General features: G+C 35.5%; 4 protein-coding genes across 5 annotated transcripts; 2 read left to right on the forward strand and 2 right to left on the reverse strand.

The window, feature by feature from the left end:
- The first annotated feature begins 663 nt into the window (after positions 1-663).
- Positions 664-1,647, forward strand: LOC102580856 (carboxylesterase 1-like). Its single transcript, XM_006347767.2, has one exon. The coding sequence runs from the start codon at positions 664-666 to the stop codon at positions 1,645-1,647; it is 984 nt and encodes a 327-aa protein (XP_006347829.1).
- A 1,422-nt stretch (positions 1,648-3,069) lies between these two features.
- LOC102581191 (carboxylesterase 1-like) lies at positions 3,070-4,406 on the forward strand. Its single transcript, XM_006347768.2, has one exon. The coding sequence runs from the start codon at positions 3,177-3,179 to the stop codon at positions 4,161-4,163; it is 987 nt and encodes a 328-aa protein (XP_006347830.1). The 5' UTR covers positions 3,070-3,176; the 3' UTR covers positions 4,164-4,406.
- Positions 4,407-4,480: 74 nt separating this feature from the next.
- On the reverse strand, positions 4,481-7,477 carry LOC102581526 (pentatricopeptide repeat-containing protein At5g03800). Its single transcript, XM_006347769.2, has one exon. It carries the CDS (start codon positions 7,328-7,330, stop codon positions 4,646-4,648), a length of 2,685 nt encoding a protein of 894 aa, XP_006347831.1. The 5' UTR covers positions 7,331-7,477; the 3' UTR covers positions 4,481-4,645.
- Positions 7,478-8,077: 600 nt separating this feature from the next.
- Positions 8,078-17,317, reverse strand: LOC102581857 (probable serine/threonine-protein kinase At1g54610). Of its 2 annotated transcripts, none has more exons than XM_006347770.2 (8): positions 17,012-17,317; positions 15,881-16,367; positions 15,484-15,768; positions 15,053-15,370; positions 14,109-14,336; positions 11,693-11,793; positions 9,324-9,438; positions 8,078-8,804 (listed from the first exon to the last, which is right to left on the reverse strand). In XM_006347770.2, exons 2-8 carry the CDS (start codon positions 16,283-16,285, stop codon positions 8,526-8,528), a joined length of 1,731 nt encoding a protein of 576 aa, XP_006347832.1. In that variant the 5' UTR covers positions 16,286-16,367; positions 17,012-17,317; the 3' UTR covers positions 8,078-8,525. The 2 variants fall into 2 exon arrangements, with proteins under 2 accessions (XP_006347832.1, XP_006347833.1); XM_006347771.2 differs by lacking the exon at positions 17,012-17,317 and adding an exon at positions 16,761-16,960.
- Positions 17,318-17,857: the final 540 nt, after the last annotated feature.

A 17,857-nucleotide genomic window follows, 5' to 3' on the forward strand; every position in this document is an offset into this window, starting at 1 on the left:
AAAAAGTTTCACATAACTAGAAACTATTAAAGAGATATTACATCTTTTCTTCAAAATATTTATTAAAAATAAATTAATAAAAATATATACCTAAATTAAAAACATCACTTATTTTAAAATTAAAAGAAGTAATAGTACAAGAATTTACTGATTCTTTCTGTAGCACAATCAATCTGCGGCCATCACGACTCATGTTTGTGTCATTGTCTTTACTAAAACCTTGCACTAAAACAAAAATATCTTTTAGCGGCAATAAATATACACATTATCATAGAGTGTTAAAGCTTTTATTGGCGGATCTAATATCGCTAAAGGCTTTAAGAATATATACAAAGAGTGATAATTGTTACTAAAAGTACATATTTAATGACAATTAAGTTTTTATCATTAATTAATTGTCGCTAAAGATATTTTTTATGTGGTGCAATGGGAGAAAAATCTAAGGAGTGCTACATTTAAGTTGATGTCGTTGACACTATTAATTACGCAGGCTACGTGGCTTTACGATGTTCACTAGTGAATTTGTGGAATCTTCTATGCAGGAAAAAATGTTTATTTTTTAAAGACTATATAAAGCTATAAAAATCTCAATATAAACATCATTAATATTCATCCCTCCAATACTATAGTTTGTTTCTAGCTAACTTGTCCAATTTAACTGCCATGTCTGATCAAATTGCCATGTCCATTGATCCAAATGTCGATCCTTATGGAAGTTTGGGCATTACTCGTAACACTGACGGCTCTATCACACGTCCACAAATTCCTCGTCCATTTTTCATCACTATTTCTGATAATGATTCCTCCGTCTTTATGAAAGATCTTATTATTAATCCTGCTAAAGATATGTGGGCTCGTATTGTCATCCCTCGTGAAGTACTAAACTCGGAAATTAAACTCCCTCTTGTAGTATATTTTCATGGTGGAGGATTCGTAATGGCAGCTACGGTAGACACACCAATCTTACAAAAGTTTTACGCAACACTCGCGATTGAAATTCCAGCGATAATTGTATCGATCGATTATCGATACGCTCCCGAAAATCGACTTCCAGCAGCGTACGATGATTGTGTGGAATCGTTGTATTGGATCAAAAATACCCCTAACGAGCTGTTGAAAAAACACGCTGATTTGTCCAAATGCTTTCTATTGGGCACTAGTGCTGGTGGCAACATAGCCTATCACGTAGGACTACGTGTCGCTGAAGTTAGTGAATGCCTTAAGCCTTTAGAAATCAAAGGGTTGATTTTACATCATGCTTTTTTTGGTGGGAATGAAAGGACAAAATCGGAATTAAGATTAGTTCGCGATAAGATATTGCCCCTTAATGTGTGCGACATTATGTGGGAGCTTGGGTTGCCTATAGGCAGCGATCGCGATCATCTGTATTGTAATCCAATGGTAGAGATTCGATCAAATGAAAACTTATTTGATCAAATGAAAATACAAGGTTGTAAGATTCTGGTGATTGACTGCGATGGTGATCCTTTGATTGATCGACAAATTGAGGTTTCGAAGATGTTGAAAGAAAAAGGGGTGCAAGTTGTGGATTGTTTTAGTGAAGGAGGGTTTCATGGCTGTGAGTTTTTTGATGACATGAAGTTAAAGGACATGGCACTTGTTGTGAAGGAGTTTGTAAGAGCTTAATTGAAGCACTAGTGGCAAGTGATCTTTGAATGAAATATATTGGTAATGATTATGAGTACAATAAGAGCTTTAATTGGAGAAAAAGAAAAGAATTATTAAGATTTTGAGTTTTAGAGCTCCGAATAAGTTGTTAAGTATTGTTGATCTTTTAATAAAAGTAATAAATAGTGATTAATTAGCATTAAAAAAGTCAAGTTAAGAGCACAAACATAATATTTTAATATTGTGAATTTGTGATTGTTTAGATTAACTCTTTTTTATATCAAAGAGAGATTATAAAATTATTTAAAATATAAATAAGAAATATAACAATTAAAATACATTATTTCATAAAGAGAATGTAAATAAAAAATATGATAAAAGTAGGCCAAAAAGATGAATTGAGGGGTATTTTAGTCAAATAGATAAACAAGAGGTATATTTAGACTCAGATAGTTTAAGGATATTTTTTGCCCTTTTCCATAAATAAAATAGTCTTGAGAAAGTGTATATATATATATAGGAATTAGGATGGTCCACAAATATTGTCAACTAAAGTTTTCCAATTACACATCAAGCGGCATTATGTGGCAATTAATTTAGGTCTCGTATTGACGATAATTAAAACGTGTTCACAATCACTATCGATTAGAAAGCAAGTTATTCATTCAATTAATAATTTGGTGTGCATTAAGTTGCTTTGTGCAATTTATTAATTAATATTAAATGCTAACTTTAGACAAATTTCAAATGATCCCCTAGTGCACATAAATTAAACTTTAGATAGATATGCTAAAAATCAAGTATATGTTGATGTAAAATCATTTTAATTTGGTAATTCTTTTTTTCCTTTTTACATTTCTTGATGATGGTTCAATGTAAATACAGATATTTCAAAACAAAACAAAAAAATATAGAGAGAAGGAAATGTCAAGGCAGTGATTCTTGGAAAATAGAATAAAAGTAGAAAAAAATTGAAATCAAAAGGTCGATTTCTCTATTAGTATTTTTAAACTGAGAATATGTTTGGTACGAAGAAAAATATTTGCCATGAAAACTATTTTCTTAGAAATAAAAAAAATGACTTATTTTATGATGTTTGATAAATATATAGAAAAATATTATCACGAGAACATTTATTTATATATGAGGTAGGTAACAATGCATTCTGTACACACATATAGTTGTCTAGAAAGGAAAGGATCTGAAAATATTAATTTTGAATTGTCATTTTCTTTGACATATCATAACTCATAAACTTTCTGGTCGAAATTAGGAAACTGTCCTTTTCTTTTAAAGTTGAAATCTCCATTAATCGTGCAATAGGATAAGAATTTGGAGTTATTTTCTTTATTTCTATAATGGTCAATGTTAAATTATATTTAAAATCGTAAAATGATTTTTGAATATTTTTTTAAAAGGAAAAATAAGAGAAAATGTAAAAAAAATAAAACACAAAATGGTTTAAGTAGTCTGTATAAAACTCCATAAAAACCTCAAGGCAATCATCTCCCCTACTTTTCCCCATATTGTTCAATTTAACTATTGGCATGTCTAATCAAATTGCTCCAATTGATCCAAATGTCGATCCTTATGGATACTTGGGCATCATTCCCAACACTGATGGCTCTATCACACGTTCCCAAATTCCACCTCGTCCATTTTCCACCACCATTCCTGATCATGATTCCTCCGTCTTTATAAAAGATCTCGTCATTAACCCCGTTAAAGATACATGGGCTCGTATTATCATCCCTCATGAAGTACTAAACTCTGAAAATAAACTCCCTCTTGTAGTATATTTTCATGGTGGAGGATTTGTAATGGCAATTACTATAGACACACCAATTTTACAAAAATTTTGTGCAACACTTGCGGTTGAAATTCCAGCGATAATTGTATCGGTCGATTATCGATACGCCCCCGAAAATCGACTCCCAGCAGCGTATGATGATTGTGTGGAATCGTTGTATTGGATCAAAAATACCCCTAACGAGTTGTTGAAAAAATATGCTGATTTTTCAAAGTGTTTTCTATTGGGCACTAGTTCTGGTGGCAACATAGCGTACCACGTAGGACTACGTGTAGCTGGAGTTAGTGAATACCTTAAGCCTTTAGAAATCAAAGGGTTGATTTTATATCATAGTCTTTTTGGTGGAAATGAAAGGACAAAATCGGAATTAAGATTAGCTCGCGATAAGATGTTGCCCCTTAATGTGAGTGATATTATGTGGGAGCTAGGGTTACCTATTGGTAGCGATCGCGATCATCCATATTGTAATCCAATGGTGGAGATTCAATCAAATGAAAATTTGTTTGATCAAGTGAAAATACAAGGTTGGAAGATTTTGATAATTGACTGCGATGGTGATCCTTTGATCGATCGACAAATTGAGTTTTCAAAGATGTTGAAGGCAAAAGGTGTGCAAGTTGTGGATTGTTTTAGTGAAGGAGGGTTTCATGGTTGTGAGTATTTTGATGGCATGAAGTTGAAGGAATTGACCCTTGTTGTAAAGGAGTTTATGAGAGGTAATTAAAGCACTTGTGGCAAGTGATCTTTAATTTGATGAAATATTTGTAACAATTATGAAAATAGGAGTCCACTCTCAGAGCTATACTCTGAGAAAAAAGAAGAAGCATTGTTTAGATTTCACCTCTACAGTTTCAAATAAGTTGTAAAGTATAAAGTGAAGCAAATATATCCATGTCGTTGTACTTGTACATAAATTTCCAGCACCTCATGGTAATATAATCAATGAATTATCTTAGTTACCAAAAAACAGCATTCAAAAGCAAGAATATAATGAAAATCAGAGGAAGATACAAAGTCTTATGCTTTTCTCAAACTTTATAGACCAGAGAAAAGTATTTTTGTTAAACTGATTGATCAAAAGTTCTTTACATGGTGTAAATACATTCTAATTGTTGTATATCTAACAACAGGTTTAAAAATATTAGCAACAAAAACTTGAAAACAACAATGTAAGCTACAGCTAAAAATATCAAAATATCTCTTTTCTCAGCACCAATTATCCCCGCACAAGCATTTACCATTTACAAAATGATGAAAACCTGAAGCGTCTCTTACGTGTATATCTCTCTTGGTGACAACAGAAACATATTTGAAGAATGTATGGCAGTCACCACAGAGAAGCACATTCTTCATAACGCGAACAGGTTTTCCAGGTCTCGTCATAAGAAGCCCAAAGGTTACAGATAGTTTTGCACTGTGGTAGAACAAGAAGTCTTTCTTCTGATGCTCCTCCACTTCATGGAGCACAAGACTTGTATCAGGTACATATCCAGCTTTCAGACACTCCAAAATAAGTATTTGTAAGCCACTGTATATGTCTTTTGACTGTGAATGCAATTTGTCTCTAGCAAAGAAGGAGTGAACCTTGTCCCCGAATATGATCCAACTGCGTCCTGGTATTTTTCGGATACCCTTCTCCCTCATTTCTGCCCTAACAAGTTCCGAACACTGCCATCTTCCAGATGCTGAGTAAAGATTTGACTTTAGTATGAAAGTAGAAGGATCTTGTGGGACAATGGAAAGTATATTCTTCATGGCCCTTTTTCCAATGATAGCATTCACATGTAACCTACAACCATCAAGCAAAGCATGCCAAACAGAAGCCTTTGGTTCAAATGGCATTGCACTAATTATCTTTTCTGCTTCTTCGAGCAGACCCCAATAGCCTAAGACACCTACAAAACCTGCATAATGCTCCGAGGTGGGGTTTACGTTATATGAGGATTGCATAGAGGAAAAGAACTTTTGGCAACAATCAACTAAATTTGTGGAAGTGTGTCTATAAGCTGATATCACAAGGACACAAGTGATAGAATCTGGGTCTACTCCTAACCTCTCCATCTTCGCCCATGTATCCAATGCCCCATCCCCCTGCCTATGAAGGACATAGCAAGTCAATAAACCATTCCATGATACTAAATCATGTGTAGGCATAGCCTCAAAGGTCTTAACTGCACTTTGCATTTCACCACACTTAGAGTACATGCTGATCATGGCATTCCCAACACCGGTATCAGACATTAAACCATGTTTCCAGGCATAGCAATGGATTTGTTCCCCTAACTTCAGAATCCCTAATGTTCCACAAACACCAAGAATAGTGGCCAATCCAACTTCATCAACAACTAGCGATTTTTCTGAATGTCTTACCAAGAACAGAGAAATAGCTTCTTCTGGTTGTCCATTTCTAGCATATGCACATATCATTGATGTCAATGCAATTGAATTATCATGGTCAAGTGGCAGATCATGAAATATCTTTTCAGCATCATCCATTCTCCCACACCGCGTGCACATATCAACCAATGACGTCTCAATATGATCATTTAATTTTAAACCACACTTGAGGATAAACGCATGAATCTGTTCGCTTATCTTCCTCTCCATCATTGAACCACAAGCATTAAGAACACTGGTCAATGCAAAATCAGTCAACTCCATTCCTCCCTCCAACATTCTACAAAACAACGCCAGTGCCTTAAACCCTTCATGATTTTGACTAAATCCAGCCAAAAGAGCATTATAAGAAACAGAATTTCTCTCAGGCATGCTGTTAAAAATCTCCATCGCCAAATCAACGTGTCCAAATTCCATATAAGCTACAATCATTTCAGTCCAACTAAAGACATCCTTCACAGGCATCCTCTCAAACACATCCACTACATTCTTCAAGGTTCCACACTTAGTGTAAAATCCTATAAGTGCATTATTCACACTCAAATTACCATGTAATCCATTTTTAAGAGCATACCTGTGAAGCTCTTGGCCTTCTCTTACTGCCAAACAGCGAGAAGATGCAGCCAAAAGCGTCGAAAGAGTAAAATGATCAGCTTTCAAGCATTCATTTCTCCGCAACTCACGATACATTTCAAATGCTCTATCATACATGGACTGTTCAACCTTACAAGCAATCACAGTGTTCCACGAAACAATGTCCCTTTGCGGCATAGCATTAAACAAGAGAACAACAAACTCCAACAAACCACACTTACTATACAACCCCATAAGTGCATTGACAACATAAATATAACTCGAATAACCCAATCTTATAACAAGACCATGTACTTGACAACCCAACTCAAGATTCAATGAACGAATACAAGCAGTCAAAATAGCAACATATGTAAATTCATTTGGTTCAATACCTAAATCCCTCATTTCAAGAAACAGCTCAAAGGCTTCTCTTTCACGATTCGACTTGGCAAAAGCTGATATAATTGCAGTGTATGACACAACATCAGGGCTCATAAGCGAATCAAAAACTCTCTCAGCAAGATTCAAGCAACCCAATTTGATATAAGCTGCAATTAAAGCATTTTTCAAATAAACATCCTCTTCTTCAAACTTGACAAGTGAAGAATGAATTATCTTGGTGAGCACAACATCACCACACCTAACAGAAATCCGAAGCAAATTGGCATAATCAATACAATTAGTGTCAGAATCTACTGACACGTTAGAGTCCTTAAATTGCTGAGGGGTCAAAAGGGGTTGCACAAGATGATATTTTGAAGGGTTCTGAAGGAACAAAGAGGGTTTATGCTTACATTTGGTTTTCTTGGTAGTTGTTAGGCTTGAAGTGCAGGTGAAAAGTGAATGAAGGTTAAAGGGTCGAGGAGGGAGAAGGGATAAAGGGATAGCGTTGTTGGGGCTGTAAAAAACGGCAGCCATGAAAGAAGAAAGGCGCCAAGCATAGTCAAGTGTTTATTCCTCTCTGTTTTCTTGGGGGTTTATGGCTATCCAGAAATTGGGTGTCCATTTTTCTAGAAGGGTTTATCTATAGTTTACTCAAAATCTTCAAGTTTTCAGCCCAGTGGACTTAACTGCCAGATAATTTTGTGAAGGGGTCATGGAAGTCTTGGAATTTCTACTTTGCCCCCTAAAAGTTGAGTATTTGAACTTATGACCCTTATATATTAGTGTATGCACATTTGGATTGTTTGTTTTAATTAACTTCCATAGGTACTGCAACAAATACAACTACTCATCATGCGACCATCAATAGTCGACTCAAGAAGTCCTAAACAAGTTGAACTCAAATATATAAATGCTCACTTATCATATTCTTCTTTTATAAAGTAAATTTCAAAAACATGATTTACAAATAATAATCAAAAACGCATTTCAAAGTGCTTGTCAGATGTGATCTAACATTGTCTTTTTGCTTCTCAAATGTGATCTAAGTTAACGTTGTTTTCTAGATCATCTGTAAACTCAATTAAACTAGAACACATATAAATAACTATACATTTGGTATATTTTTAGAATCTCACAAAAGTGAAATATTCCAGCCAAAATTTCTGAGAAAAGGATTTCTATGACGAAAATAACCTTATAAGGTTCACTATGTGTTATATTTTACCTATCTCATGCGCAAACAGGCATGGATAATAGAATCAATCTCCCCATTTCACGCTGTGAGAACTGCATAATAGGAGTTACCCTTTTTCAACCATCAATGAACAAGCAGAATTTTACAGAATGTCGATGAGTATGATAAAGGAGATGCAATTACACCGGTCAAATATAGATGTAAAATTTTCTACCAACTGCAGAAGTCGAACATACCATCACAAAGAATTAACTCTGGTAGTACTAATATACATGTAACTGGGGAGCTTCTCACCACCACAACAAATTGAGAAGTCAAAAACCAGAAGGACCCTTCTATATTTGGAAAATGAAAAGGAAAACAATGCTTCGCTCTGGGCATACTATAAACCCTTCTCTGGAAGGTGCATTAATAACAAAATGCTTCAAAGTGTTGCCATGGCCAGCCCCCCACTTTCATGTTATTTCCAGAATAGGCCATAGAAACACTCATCTGAAGCTCACACTCTGCTGCTACCCAAAACAATGTTGCTTCTCATCTTTTCTTTGACAAATGTTTTTTGGCATCACCTGCAGTATGCTTCTTCCGCCTTCCACCAGCTGAAGCAGGCTCTACTAAAGGGCCTGACCAATTCTGGACAGGTTCTTTTGAATATGTGAATGAGGTCGAACTGAATGGCACATCAGGAGGGACAAGGGATGGATCAATGTGATGTGAGGCACCCAAGGGAACGCCAAGTCCTCCGTCCTGGTGTGGTGGGGGGAACTTCTCACTCTTGCTCTTTGCATTTGCATGAGTGATTAGGCGCCGCCTCTGCAAAGTATACAGATAGGAACCAGTTGAAAAAATCAAACAGAGCAACTGATAAAACTAATGCAGTAGTCATCATGTAAATAGAGAGCATAACGTTGTGTGAAGGACTATACACCACTGAAACTTGGCCCCAAAAATTATACTCAGATGAAATAGAAAGCCTATACGGCATATGCCATTGAAAAAGTGTCAAACCTGAAACTTGCCAAAGTACAATGCAGAAAAGGAACCAAGACTTCTAATAAGTCTCCAAGTAAGCATAACAGAGAGAACTTATGTGACTGCTCTTGATCTACTTTAGACTAGCTACTCATATCTCCCACCTTTTACATTCTAATCTCTGTTTAATTGACAGTTGATGAAAAACTTTGTTCAAACTTGAACTTTCTTGGTGACACTAAAGAACAAGACGAGTGATGATGAAATAATGTGTGGCATAGTAAATCAAAAAAATAAAAATACGAAGCTTCAACTATAACAGAACCATAACAAAGAAGGAGACATGTCACAAGGGCATACGTCAATATTAGCTTGATTTTCTGCATTGGCATCTGGAGCAGGGCCAGCACGGGTCCGTTCACGATGGCGTGCTCTCTTAGCACCATCTCCCGGAGCTTTATTAGCGGCTCTTAGCCTGCATGATGAGATGGAATGAACAGCTTGTCACAATTTCACAAGCATCAGATGGAACCCAGAAGTGAATATTTTATATTGTTATTTCTAATTAGGAATGGAAAAAATGAAAATACAAAATATCAATGGCATCTATAGTTACATTGTTGAATAACTGTAAAACCAATGAGAGAAGAAAGAGATTTTCAAAAGATCAATTGCATTCAAACATAGTAAACTTACAATGTAAAGCATTGACAAGTTGACAAGCAAGTTCAGTACGCTACAAATATCTTTTTTCACAAGACACGAATATCTGACTTTATATTTCTAAATTGCAAATGACATATTGTTGCCAGAGAAAGTAAAGAGCGCACAAGACCTCCATACTTACTTAAATTACTAGGATCAGTAACACTATTCTCTCTTCTAGTTTGCTAACACAGATGGCATTTCCCCTAATTTTAAAGTTGCACTCACCTTCCCCCATTGGAAACTGTTACATAATTAGTTATTTTTATTTGAGCAAGAAGGAGAATGAGGGCACTGATTATCTTTTCTTTACCCTCCTGATTGCTTCACACTGTAGTGACTATATATATGTTTTACATGAATGTATGACCAAGACTGTTAAAGAACTCTTACAATACTGGACTGTAAAGAAGACATTAGGATTTGGATTGCAATCATTGCCTGTATTTTGTGGATCTTTGTAGAGAGAGAGATATCAAAGGTGTTTTGAAGGAAAAGCTGAGATTACGCATTATTAAAATACAAGTGCAAGTATCTAGTAACCATGTTATTTCATCTCAAAAAAGTACAAGAAGTGGATATCTTAACAGGCTGTCTAATTTAACTATAGGCACAATTAAGAACTACGTCTCTATACCTCTTTTGCACATTACTATCATTATCTTAGTGATGGTTTTGCTATATAACTAGGCTATAACTTATCAAAAATGGAGTATTATAACTTGTTGAAATAGATGATTCCAAATCTTCTATAACATTTTATGTTGCAATACATGCATGAATACAAATCATCTATTGCATTTTATGTTACATTAAAATATAACACATAATCATGACATTTGTCACCAGTAATCCAAGTCATTCATAACTCATTTTTCTGTAGGTAATTAATCTCCTTGGATCATATTATGGTGAATATTATGGTGAATCTTATCTCTCTTTTTTCAATTGTTTCATGAGTTTCATCTTTTTGATTGGTAATTAACCCCAAAGTTTCTCTTTCCGTCCCCCCATATTTGGATGTTAGTTCATGGACACTTGAGCATAACTTAAATGACATAAAACAGAACTTGAGTGGAATGATAGATACAGAGGGGCAAACACCCAGCGGAAGCTTTTCCCTTACTATCCTATGGTGCCTCAATAACTTGAAATCCTTGTACTTGAGTTCTCTATTCTTCTATTTGTTTCTTCTTCCATTTTCAAAGTTGAGCAGAGATAAGGGCAAAGGAATTTCTTGTAACAAAATAACCTCATGAAGGACCCAATGTTATGTGCATATTAATGTAAACTGTAGTCTAAAAGAAGACGCAAGACCAGCATAAAGACCCGAGAACACTTGTAGATTCTACATTAAAGAAAAACAATAGCTAAAATTTTAGTACTAAATTTGCATACTCAAATTCTAAATCATGATAGGTTCCGCAGTAAAGTCATTATAATATTTCACTTCTAAATATTTTCTTTTCGAGAACTCAAAATTGTTGAATATCAAATTCTTGCATTTCTAACGTGTTGTTTGATCGAGATACTGCAAACTCAACTTTTGAGTTTCTGGAAGAAGGTTTTGTTTATTAAAGAAAATGTTTATTTGAGAAGTTCTGCAAGTAAGTATTTCTTCTTTTTTTATAAAGGTTTTCAAACTCGGTTTTTCAAATATTTCAAAAACACGAAGATCTAAAGACTAGTTTGAGTTTTGAAGATTTGAAGAACTGAGGTACACAATCTTCATAAAGGGAAGTCCTTTATATTTTTGGGAAAACATAGAAAGTTACAAAAACTCAAAAAGCTGCGTTCAAACAACTAAAGATTCAGTTATTGCAAATTTGAAACAAATGCCACCAGATTCTTTCAAGAATTATCATTAATCAAGTAAACATGCTGCTACCTGTTAGTTCAAGGTGAACTGTTGGTCAGAAGAAGTAAGTAGGAAATCAAACATGATAGAAGGAATAAAAAACAGTAAAAAGTCAGGAATCAACCAGATGCCTGGTTCACACTACACAATAGTAAAAAGTGCTGACCGTCTAGCTTCATCATCCCGCCGTTTGGCATCCATTTCTTTGGTCGGAGGATACTTTGGAAGACTAGAGGGATCACAAGCATATGGCTCTGTATTGAAAAACTGCAGAACTTGAACTTTATTAACCATAGAAGAAGGCAACAGCATAAGAATACAAGTGAAACACGTTACTTAAAATGATATGTTCAGGTTAAGAAAAGACACGGTCTATCACAATAACACATGCTATACAAGAACACCAGAAAAAAGAATGAGGCAGTGCTGCACTGAGAAAGCATGACAGTGGGAAAAGTAGTTAAATAGCTCATAACTACTCTTTATGTTCTTCCTTCAAGCTAAACTATTTGACGTCTTACTTGTCCCACTCCTCTATGTCAAGGAAACTGAAATAACAAATATTTTTTGCTTTATCCGTGAACATTAAGGATTATCAAACACAGTTCAATTGTACTCCTTCATCCAAATTTGTTTGGCTCTTTTTGCATATTAAGGGTTGATTTGATCAATTTGAAGCTAAGCGCCCATTTGGATCAATTAAATGGAAAGAACTGATGTTCAGCTGAAAGAGCGGGAGAAAGGAAGAAGATGTAGAGCACGGAATGTAGTTTCACTAGCATTAATGTGGGTGGTGTGGAGAGAAAAATAGGGGAGCTTTTGAAGGGGTAGAGTCAAGTTTTTCTCAGTTAAGAAGTAGCCTCCGATCTTTTATTTTCTTTTGGTGCACCCATACAGTTCCCAATTGTATAGATGATTGGATACAGTTTGTAGAGAATCATTTCTTTTTTGTAGATTCTTTACCTTTTGGTATATAACCTTTGTATACAGCCAAGTTTTGGGCCATGTTTATGAATGAAATTACATTTATTTGATCAAAAAAAAAATCTATTTTTCGGAAAAGGGTCAAATTTTCCACTTTACAGCTTGAATTGAGCAAGTTGATTTATGTTAGATGTTTGGGTCTAATATTACCCATCTTATTAAAACCAGGTTCCATTTTTGCCCTTGAACCCTAACGAAGTTCCAACCCTGATGGCAATTTTAAACCTCAACTAAGTTCCAGCCTGAGGTTTAAAGCAGCTTGGCATTTTTTACTAACTATTCCAAAAGACCTCAAATCTCCAAAACAAACTAGTGCGTATTTTGATACAAGTGCTTTTAGCTTCAAAAGCTTGGCCAGACAGGCTACAAACTTGATGACAACAATTATCTAGTGTGTATTTTGATACAAGTGCTTTTAGCTTCAAAAGCTTGGCCAGACAGGCTACAAACTTGATGACAACAATTATCTTTTAACACCAAATCTAGATATTCAGAAACTAAATGAGCAGTAGTATAAACTATAATCTACCTCATATCTCAAGGTTAGAATACATTGTAAAATGTCAGTGGTTCACTAAGCTGTGGATCTTTGCAGGCAAAGAGTGAAAAACATTTTTGGATAAAGGGAGTATTGATGATTGTTCTTTTCTTTCAATAGTCAATAGTCTGCATAAGCGAAGTGGTAATTACTCACTGCAGACATTTATTCCCGTAATTTACTTTCACCAGCGAACCTGAACTCAAAAACAAGTGACAAAAATAAGCCAACCGCAGATTAATCACCTAAAAAGTTCCAAACGACTGATCACTTGCTAAAAGTTTTCACCAGAGAATCCAAACTTAAAACATCACAAGTAGCAAATAAATCTGCCAAGGGCTGTACTAAAAGTACCAAACGACTACAGAACTGAGAGTAGTCTTATTACCAAACCAAAATTATATGGTAAGAATTTTGTAATAACAAATGTGAGGCTATGCACCCAAAGGTGTGGCCTAGTGGTCAATGAAGTGGTTGAGAACCCTCAGGTCTCAGGTTCAAATTCAAAACACAGCAGAGACAAAAACACAAGGTGATTCTTCTCATCTGTCCTAGCCTTGGTGGATAGAGTTACCTAGTACTTGTTGCTGGTGGGAGGTGGCAGGTATCTCGTGGAATTAGTCGAGGTGCACGAAAGCTAGCCCCGACACCACGGTCATCAAAAAAAAAGTGAGGCTATTGGCAATTTCTCATTTACACCAATAACTTCAAGCTACAGAGCTTCCTAACATAAAAAGCACAGTGATAGAACCCAAACCCATCTAAACTAGTTTATATCTCACAGAAAGCATAACTTTGGTGCAGCCATACCAGGTAAAACTTAAGGAAATTTCTTCTACCACTAGAGAAATCATAGCAAGTACCTCTATTTTAGTATCTATCATGTGATTAGGCTCTTAAACTTACTAATCTCTGCCAGCAAAAGGAGTTAATGACCCCAAGATATTATAATTTAAAAAAAAAAAAACTAAAAAATTCTGTCTTCAAAAGATAGTTGGCAGTGAAAGGAGAACAAGACTACTAATTAGAATAAGACAATTTGGAAACAGAAACTACTCACTTCACTTCGTAGTGCATCAGTTGCCGTCTTGCGTTCTGCGGGATCAATTGCAAGTAATGTATCAATCAGGGGAAGTGAAGACTGAGGAAAATCTTTATAAGTCTCCCTAATGCATCGTCTGTAGGGTTCTCGAGGCTTGAAAAGTGTTGCATTCGGCAACTTGGACTTCTTCCAGTACTCTTCTGATGGCGAGCCACACAGTTTATATATCTTATGCAATTGTTCTACCTTAGTGACAGAAAAAATTATCGTTAATAACTCATGCAGGAAAATAAAAACAGTCCTGTGTATTAACACATTCCATACAAGCTTAAAGTCAATTAGTATACTTGTCACAGAAATTCTATAGTTTGTGGCCTTGAAGTATCAAAATAAATGCTAATTAAGCGATCTACCAGATATAGTATTCCTGATTCCAAAAAAATACAAGAGACATCTAAAGCTACCGACAAGAAACAGAATCAATTTAAAGTTTAACACATACTGTCCACGGTTTTCTTTCAATTTTAGAGACATAGTATGCAAATATCACCCTTATAAATGTTGTTAGGTTGTTATCCAATAAGAGCTAGTAAAAACCATTGTTCCTCACAGAATTGATTACTTTTATTGAACTTCCAAAATTAGCAATACTGGTAGAAATGATATGCACTCAGCCTAATCATTCTTGGGTCGGAACTCGGATACTCTTATCATTGAGACCATCATTCCAAAGCTAGTAACCAATTATAGAGAGTTCGTTTTTGAAACTGACAATTATTGAGAGTTCACTTTCCCTGAGCAAATAGATTATCCTAGTCGACTCTGCTGAATTTCGCATGTTGATACAATGGGCCTTGTAAATAGCAATAAGTCGCTAAGGTTCTATTACAAGAAACCCTTGCAAACTACAGCAATTTATAACATATTACTACAGAAAATCTATAACAAACTACAGGGATTACCTCAGTCCGACCAGGCATAATAGGTTTTCCAGCCAATAACTCAGCTAAGATGCAACCTGCACTCCATAAATCAATACCTACACCATAATCAGTAGCACCTAGAAGCAGCTCTGGTGGTCTATACCAGAGAGTAACCACTCGACTAGTCATTTGATGCTTATGACGAGGATCGAAAATAGTAGCCAGTCCAAAATCAGCAATTCTGAGAATGCCAGAATTGTCAAGAAGAAGATTTGACCCCTTAATATCGCGATGAAGCACATGACGATTGTGACAATGCTCAAGGCCAGACAATAGCTGATGCATGTAGCATTTAACCTGCAATAAAAGAACAATAATCAGCAAACTCTAATTCTACAACTGAGATGGATATTATCTAACTCACATCCCTCATTCTTCAAAACAGAACTACTACCACTCAGCATCCTAACCTGTGCTTCCGTAAACTTGATATCTGGACTTGCAGCAAGTCCAGCTAAATCATGATCCATGTACTCAAAGACCAGGTATAAACTACATGACATTCGTGAGGTAACCAAGCCTTCCAATTTGATGACATTGGGATGATCTAGTTGTCGCAAAATGATAATTTCTCTAGCCATGAATCTCACACTCTCAGGTTCTAGATTGTCAAAACGCACTTTCTTTAGAGCAACAATTTTACCAGTAACAGTATCTCTCGCTTTGTAGACATTACTGTATGTCCCTTGGCCAATCTATTAAGAAAAACAGAGGCAGATTGTTAACCATCAAAAGCAGAAATCTAATTCAGGACTCAGGAGAACTTGAAATGTTTCAAGGAAAACAAAAAGAAATCTTAAAAGCTACCTTATCAATTTTCTCAAAAGTGTCAGCGCGTCGTGGGAGCCAACCATCAATTGCTTCCCCAACATGAGCAGAGAGCCAGGAAGGCCATCCAGCAGCGACCTGCTCCCCATGTTTATGCTTAGGTGGATTACTTAATCTTGGATCAGGCTTCGACCTTCTCTTTTCTTTCCTAGATTTTCCGTCATGCTCCGCCTTGTCATCCTTCTTAGTTTCGTCACCTTCATCGGCTTCCACAACTTCAGTATGAACAGTTACATTTTCAGCCCCCTTGACCTCTAAAGTTTCAGTTAATTCAGCACTAATGCTCTGACTCTTCTTCTCATAATGCACACCACCTTCCCTTTTCTCCTCCCTGCCGTTGTGTACTAAGCCTGATGAAACTTCCCGACCCAAAACACACCCCATCTTTCAGGTCTACACTTCATAACTCAACATTCTCATCGATTAACCAACCAATTTCCACAAATCAACTCAGAATCTACAACACCTACAATAGCAATATGATAGTCCATAATTAAATTGGCCAAGCAAGAAAAAAGAGTAAATCATTAAATAGGCAAGAGAAAAGGAAAAAAAACAGTAAATCATTAAATTGGCAATAGTTGAGTTCCCTACTTAGCATCAAATCTTAAGGACCCATGACAGAGCCCCCCAACCTTGCCCGCCCCATAAACAAGAAGAATCCAAAGAAACGAATTACTCCAACACTGGGCAAAGTTTGGTATCTTTTTGAAAGGGGTGGTCAATTAGACAGAATTACCACAGATTCAAACACAGTCAACAAACAATCTTAAAAAAAAAAACAGAACGTAACACCTTCTTCTCAGAAACTAACACGCATCAACCATCAATAAAAACTCCAAAAAAAAACAGAAACAACCTTTTTACTTGCTCGCACTTGTCACCCAGTTTCAGATTCACAGTCAAACCCAAATCAATCTTTTCATCTGACCCAAAATAAAACCCACCAAGACCCACACTGTAGCAACAAAAATACACCTACAAAAGGATAAAAACCCTAATACCCAAATTAACAAAACTACAACACACGTCCACAAACATGAAAATGACAGTCTTTATGCTAGTAAAAGTCCAAGAAAAGCAACAAAAAAAGGGGCAAGTGGAAATTACTTGCTGGGTTGATCGAATCTGAGCCAAAAAGAGGAAAGAAGAGAGAGAGAGAAAGAGTTTATGTGGTGTCTGTAGTCTTCAACGTTTCTTTGCTGTAAGACAAGAAAAGAGTATAATCATAAAAGAATGAATCGGACAACCAATCTCTCAGTATATACAAATATATAAATATAGATATAGAGAGATACAGAGGGGGTGGGTGGGGTGATTCATTTACGTGGGGGGTGATTTGCTCTTCTGCAAGTCAAAACACTCGACTGTGGGGACAGGGGAGAGAAGAAGAGGAGAGTTTTGGAATCATGAGCGAGATTTTCTCCAACAAAATACAATTATTTAGTATAAAAAAGTGGTCTTATATCATAATTAGACGAAATCATAGTCCCATTTGTCCAAAAGCATAATTTAGCTTTTGAAAAAAATATTAGAAATTTTAATAATAGTACAAAAAAAATTAATAATTTATTACTCTCCCTCTGTCCCTAATTACTTGTCAACTCTTGAATTGACACACTTATTAAAAAAATAATGATTAACATAGTGAGTTTACCATTTTACCATATTAATTATAAAGTGGATGAATTAAAAATTTAAATTTCAAGAAGTTCTACCTTTTTCAAACTAATTAATTGAGGGTATAATAGGTAAAAACAATTTGTCCTTTCTTGATTTGTCAAAATGGATAAGTAATTAGGGACAACTATAAAAAGAAAAATCGACAAGTAATTAGGAAGAGAGGGAGTAGTTGATTATTAAAACTTGATGAATTGAAGAGAAAGGCATCTAACCCTTAGAGAAAATGGAATGGCGATTTGCGATAAGATTCTTTTCACACAAAAATGTAAAATA

Source organism: Solanum tuberosum, unplaced genomic scaffold, assembly GCF_000226075.1.
Source record: "Solanum tuberosum cultivar DM 1-3 516 R44 unplaced genomic scaffold, SolTub_3.0 scf00092, whole genome shotgun sequence".
Taxonomy (NCBI): domain Eukaryota; kingdom Viridiplantae; phylum Streptophyta; class Magnoliopsida; order Solanales; family Solanaceae; genus Solanum; species Solanum tuberosum.

Bases quoted from the DNA above. Each gene is read 5' to 3' on its own strand.
- LOC102580856 (XM_006347767.2), top strand. From the start codon at position 664: ATGTCTGATCAAATTGCCATGTCCATTGATCCAAATGTCGATCCTTAT.
- LOC102581191 (XM_006347768.2), top strand. From the start codon at position 3,177: ATGTCTAATCAAATTGCTCCAATTGATCCAAATGTCGATCCTTATGGA.
- LOC102581526 (XM_006347769.2), bottom strand. From the start codon at position 7,330: ATGGCTGCCGTTTTTTACAGCCCCAACAACGCTATCCCTTTATCCCTT.
- LOC102581857 (XM_006347770.2), bottom strand. From the start codon at position 16,285: ATGGGGTGTGTTTTGGGTCGGGAAGTTTCATCAGGCTTAGTACACAAC. The intron at 15,371-15,483 runs GTTAGGATGCTG...CTTTTATTGCAG, and splicing joins TCAAGTTTACGGAAGCACAG to GTTAAATGCTACATGCATCA. The intron at 14,337-15,052 runs GTAATCCCTGTA...TCTGTCACTAAG, and splicing joins TTATGCCTGGTCGGACTGAG to GTAGAACAATTGCATAAGAT.